At 49.2% G+C, this 6,000-nt stretch overlaps 1 protein-coding gene across 1 annotated transcript; it reads right to left on the reverse strand.

Annotated features, from left to right (window-relative positions):
* Positions 1 to 3,395: 3,395 nt before the first annotated feature.
* LOC135115113 (actin, clone 403-like) lies at positions 3,396 to 5,638 on the reverse strand. The gene is made up of 3 exons (XM_064031612.1): positions 5,485 to 5,638; positions 4,667 to 4,805; positions 3,396 to 4,524 (listed from the first exon to the last, which is right to left on the reverse strand). Exons 2-3 carry the CDS (start codon positions 4,790 to 4,792, stop codon positions 3,520 to 3,522), a joined length of 1,131 nt encoding a protein of 376 aa, XP_063887682.1. The 5' UTR covers positions 4,793 to 4,805; positions 5,485 to 5,638; the 3' UTR covers positions 3,396 to 3,519.
* Between the last annotated feature and the right edge of the window lie 362 nt (positions 5,639 to 6,000).

Below are 6,000 nucleotides of genomic sequence, written 5' to 3' on the forward strand. Positions count from 1 at the left end.
TGAAATGTAGTGGCAGTTCCGCCACTGCTCGTGTTATTTCAAAATTTCTCGTGAAGTCCAAACAAGTGTGTGAGCGCACGAGAACAGCAGAGACTGCTTGCTCCCAGGCTTCCAAAAGAGAAATCACAGCCATTTCCTTTGCGATAATGTTCAGTAAAGGCGTTGTTTGTATATACTGGTCTGTGAGACTATTCTTAATAAGGGCGTGTTCAGTAGCTCCATGAAAGACTGATTACGCGCCAGATGTCGTGGAGTGAAGAAAGGAAACGTCAGTGAGACCTGATTGGCTTGTGGCGGCCACGCTCGCCGCCAGTCAGCTGGCGCTTCGCTGTGGATCACTCTTGCTTTATTTATTTATTTATTTATCTTTTTTATTTAATTTAATTATTTTATCTATATGTATTTTTTGCATTTTCATGTCATTATAGACCCATTCATGAATATGATTTATTAATACTAATTATTTATTTATTTTTTTATCAACATTTTACCAGTTTGTCTAGTTATTCAAATAGGGCCACCGCCTTCAAATGTGGGGCACCACAGGTGGGAACAGCCTTAAAATGGGGGGAGGGGAGGCACGTGCCCCTCGTGTCTCCCCCTTCCCCCTCCCCCCGCAGTTCCGCTACTACTACTACTACTACTACTACTACTACTACTACTACTACTACTACTACTACTACTACTACTACTACTACTGCTGCTGCTGCTGCTGCTGCTGCTGCTGCTGCTGCTAGTGAAGCATTCCTCAGCCTTGGTCTTTATCCCCATCACCCAGTGCACACCACATAATGAGCCGTAGCGTAATGTAATCAGTAAAAGGCGATGAATTCTAAACTGGTGATATAATGTGCACGTCTCAGCGTCCATCAGATTAATACAGTAGTGACTTGGGTAACTCCTCACTGCCACTACTTACTCTTGTGGTCACCGTTGTTGTCTGTCAGTGTGATCATCATTTATCTTCTCTATCAGTATTGCCAGCCAGCATTATCCTCCTCTCCTGTTATTATTATTATTATTAGTAGTAGCATTCATATTGTAGCTGTTAGATTTGCTTAGATTAAGTTAGATAAGGTAAGGTTAGGATAAATTAGATTCGATTATTGCAAGTTTTGTTAGATTGTTACGTAAGTCAGATTAGGGTAGTAGGTTTACATAGTCAGATTAGGCTAAGTAAACTTAGGTAAGGTTAGGATAAGTTGGGTTAGATTTAAGTAGGATAAGTGAAATTAGAATAGACTAAATTAAGTAGGACAATGTTAGAATAGGGGCAAATTAGATCGGATTATGGTTATTTGGTTGAGATAAAAGAAACTGACAGGTTAGGTTAGTTAGAATAGGTTATATTAGACTAAATTTAGACCGTGGTAGGATAAGTATGATTAGATTAGACAAGTAAGACTAGGATAAGACAAGTTAATAGATTAAGTTTGGTGTGTTTTAGTTTCATGATTAACTTCACAGAGAATACATCTTTGAATGGTGTAGTATGTATGTATGCAGCTATCCTGTGGGTGGAGGCAATCAGCTAAAGTGCTCAGGTGTGCTCAGGTGTGCTCAGGTGTGCTCAGGTGTGAGTCATACCTGGTACAGAGCTAATGCTACCTACCTGTACACTTGCTCATACATTAACCCGCCTCTTTTGGGGAGCTGAGGTGAGCAAGTGAACGGTGATGATGATGATGTTGTTGTTTGTTGTTGTTGTTGTTGTTGTTGTTGTTGTTGTTGCTGTTGTTGTGTTTTGCTGTTGTTTTCTGAGTTGTGAATGTCCAGCGTATAGTTTTCTGTGTGTGTGTGTGTGTGTGTGTGTGTGTGTGTGTGTGTGTGTGTGTGTGTGTGTGTGTGTGTGTGTGTGTTTTATGAATAGAAATATTAAAAAAAGAGAAAAAAGTAACACGTGCATCGAAACCCATCTCTCTCTCTCTCTCTCTCTCTCTCTCTCTCTCTCTCTCTCTCTCTCTCTCTCTCTCTCTCTCTCTCTCTCTCTCTGTACTCGCCTCTTGTTAGTATCTATTATCATTATTATTATTATTATTATTATTATTATTATTATTATTATTATTATTATTATTACGGATGGTAGTAGTAGTAATAGTAGTAGTAGTAGTAGTAGTAATAGTAGTAGTAATAGTAGTAATAGCGCTTCTTCTCTTTTGGAAATGTGTGTGTGTGTGTGTGTGTGTGTGTGTGTGTGTGTGTGTGTGTACTGTTATACCTACATCATAATCTTTTAACTATTATTTACTTTCCACTTACTTATTAACTTTACCTTAACCATTATGGGAGAGAAACGGCTGCTCTGTCTTACATACTCCAACACCTCACCCCCTCCTGTTATTATTTCCTCTCACTCTTAGCCTCATCCTTATCCTGTCCTTGGCCCAACTGCCTACCTTTCTGCCCATACTAAAAAGAGAATCAGGTGTGGAGGGGGGTAGGGTGGGGGAGGGGGAGAGGAAGTTGGGGTGGAGTTAGTAATCGTCTGGGCGCAAGGTGAAGGGGTGGGAGGGAAGGAAGGGAGAGGGGTGAGGTGAAGGAAGGGTGAAAGTTACGTTGGGTGATGGGGAGGAGGACGAGAACTGCATGGAAACAGGATAGTGATGATGATGAAGAGGTGATGGTGGTGGTGGTGGTGGTGGTGATGGTGGTGGTACACATGTTTGGAATAGGCAAGATGCTGTGGGTAAAGGTCTGTGGAGGGAATAAGAAGAGGTACTATACTTGAGAGAGAGAGAGAGAGAGAGAGAGAGAGAGAGAGAGAGAGAGAGAGAGAGAGAGAGAGAGAGAGAGAACAGCTGTGAGGAACGGTGAGTGGATCGGTGGAAGGGGAGGAGGTAGGGGAACTTGAGTGCCTTGCTGGGGTGGTGGTGGCGGTGGAGGAGAGGTAAATTCAATTGAAGTGGTGGGGGGTGGATTTATACATGGAGAAGACAGCTGTGCAATGAAGGTGTGTGTGTGTGTGTGTGTGTGTGTGTGTGTGTGTGGAGGGGAAGTGGGGTGGGTGGTGATGGGGTGACGGGCGGCGCTCACTCTCTCGCTCCTCCAGCTGCCGGATATCAGGCTGCTACTCTCACGTTTACTGTGTGGGCGCGAGCAGTTAGTAATGCTGTGGTGCTTGGCTTGATGTGTGGCTTATGTGAGGGCTGGGGAGGTGAGGGGCAGGGAGGGAAATCAATGGGATGGAAGAGTACGGAGGAGAATAGAGGCAGGGGAAGGAGTGGGAGGAGAGGGAGGAGAGGGAGGCAGCCTTACGGGGCGGCGGGAACAGTTAGTACTCGCCGGTCGGCCACTCACCTCCCGGCGCCACTCTCTAAATTCCTTGAATACGTTATATGGCGGCGCCGCCACCACCATTTGTGGCGTGCGCTGCTCCAGGCTCAGTAAAAAAAGTATTAAAAATCATTAATTTAATTAAATAGTACAATAATTAGATGTGTCATATATAGAAAAATCTTTGTCGGCGTGCAAATTATACAAGGATATCTACATATAAAAGCGGATTTGTGTATAATTGACTTAGAAGCACTTCCTGTGGACGATGGAGGGGCCAGACTCGTCGTACTCTTGCTTGCTGATCCACATCTGCTGGAAGGTGGAGAGGGAGGCCAGGATGGAGCCGCCGATCCAGACGGAGTACTTGCGCTCAGGGGGAGCAATGATCTTGATCTTCATGGTGGAGGGCGCCAGGGCAGTGATTTCCTTCTGCATCCTGTCAGCAATGCCGGGGTACATGGTGGTGCCTCCGGACAGCACAGTGTTGGCGTACAAGTCCTTACGGATGTCCACGTCGCACTTCATGATGGAGTTGTAGGTGGTCTCGTGGATGCCGCAGGATTCCATACCCAGGAAGGAAGGCTGGAAGAGAGCCTCGGGGCAGCGGAACCTCTCGTTACCGATGGTGATGACCTGGCCGTCAGGAAGCTCGTAAGACTTCTCCAGGGAGGAGGAAGAAGCGGCAGTGGTCATCTCCTGCTCGAAGTCAAGGGCGACGTAGCACAGCTTTTCCTTGATGTCACGAACGATTTCTCGCTCGGCGGTGGTCGTGAAGGTGTAGCCTCGCTCGGTCAGGATTTTCATCAGGTAGTCGGTGAGGTCACGGCCAGCCAAGTCCAGACGCAGGATAGCGTGAGGAAGGGCATATCCCTCGTAGATGGGGACAGTGTGTGAAACGCCGTCACCGGAGTCCAGCACAATACCGGTGGTACGGCCGGAGGCGTACAGGGACAGCACGGCCTGGATGGCCACGTACATGGCGGGAGTGTTGAAGGTTTCGAACATGATCTGGGTCATCTTTTCGCGGTTGGCCTTGGGGTTGAGGGGAGCCTCCGTCAGCAGGACTGGGTGCTCCTCTGGGGCCACACGGAGCTCATTGTAGAAAGTGTGGTGCCAGATCTTCTCCATGTCGTCCCAGTTGGTGACAATACCGTGCTCGATGGGGTATTTGAGGGTGAGGATACCTCGCTTGCTCTGCGCCTCGTCACCCACGTAGGAGTCCTTCTGGCCCATGCCCACCATCACGCCCTGAAACGAGATAACATTCGTTAGATTGGACGGCAAAGGAGGCACGGCAGAACAATATTTTGTGTGCTGAACAAGTACATGACATTGGGAAGACTAAAATCACGACTGCATGACTAATATTTCAGTCAGACATTTATCTTACCTGATGGCGGGGACGGCCGACGATGGAGGGGAAGACGGCGCGGGGGGCGTCGTCGCCGGCAAATCCGGACTTGCACATGCCGGAGCCATTGTCCACAACCAGGGCGGCAACCTCGTCGTCACACATTTTGAGTTATTTACTGAAATGAGAAGAAAGTTTGCGTTAGTGATGAATGGCGAGTGGCAGGAAGCTTGGCTACTGACAGTGACCAGGACAGGAAGGGGATGCTGCTGCTGGCGGTGGTGGTGGTGGTGGTGATGTTATTGATGGAAGTGGTTTTCCTTCCCTCCTGAACCTCTTGACCCCTTCCACTTAGCGCATCTCTCTCTCTCTCTCTCTCTCTCTCTCTCTCTCTCTCTCTCGTTCAAGAGCCTCTTCGATCCCCAAGTCAGAGGGTGAGCACAAGAGCGTATGGGTGTGGCTAGCAACATATTAAAGTTGTCATAGCCAGAGGTGTGTAGCAGGTGTGTGGCAGGTATGCAGGGTGTGTGAGGCAGGCCTGGCTGGGACGGGCAGGGGCATTGAAGTCCCCTGCCCTGCCCCACCCTGGCGCCGTGAGTTGAGTGTTGGCGGGGCGTCGATGCCCGGTGGTCACTGTACTGTAGTAGTAGCAGAGCACTACTGAGGGGCGTCAGGACCAGCAGCCCATAAGCCCAGGGGACCCAAAGCCCTGTGGGTCACCTCCAGGTTAAGTCCAGACAGGGGGCGCGGATGAGTTAAAGTTGCACATACACACTCACACACCTCCACTTGCACACCACTTCGATGAGTCAGCCCACCACCTCCACCACCACCACTACCTTCACTTCGATAGTTACCGTGGGTGGGTTTTGGCGGGATGACTAGTCCTTCTGTGCCTGTGCGTGGCTGGGAACTGCCCTCCGCACGCCACGCGCCGGCATTTATAGTGAGCATCACTCGTGACGTCACGCCAAGTTGCCACGCGGACGGCTCTTACGGTGCTAGGGAGGCGCGGGGGAGCGACGGCCTGGGGGACTACAGGGGACTAGGGGGCTGGCGAGCAGCAGCATTGGCGGGGGATTTAATAAAGTGTTTTGCAATGCTGGACCCTCCCTGAGTCACCGCCCTTCAGTGCACACCTTTGGCGGGGCACGGCGGGTGTGGAAGGAGGAATAAGAGAGAAAGAAGTGTGAGAGAGATAAGAGAGAGGTGTTTGTGAGATAAGAGACGGAAGAGGGAGAGGTGTGGGAGAGGAGATAACACGTTTCCTATCTGTTTCTTGTTCCTTGTTCCGTGGTGCCAACTCTGACTCACATGTACCCGGTGCCTGGGGCGGGGCGGGGTAGGGCGGGGCGGGGCGGGTGTACCGTCAC

This window comes from Scylla paramamosain, chromosome 28 (genome assembly GCF_035594125.1).
Source record: "Scylla paramamosain isolate STU-SP2022 chromosome 28, ASM3559412v1, whole genome shotgun sequence".
Classification (NCBI taxonomy): Eukaryota; Metazoa; Arthropoda; class Malacostraca; order Decapoda; family Portunidae; genus Scylla; species Scylla paramamosain.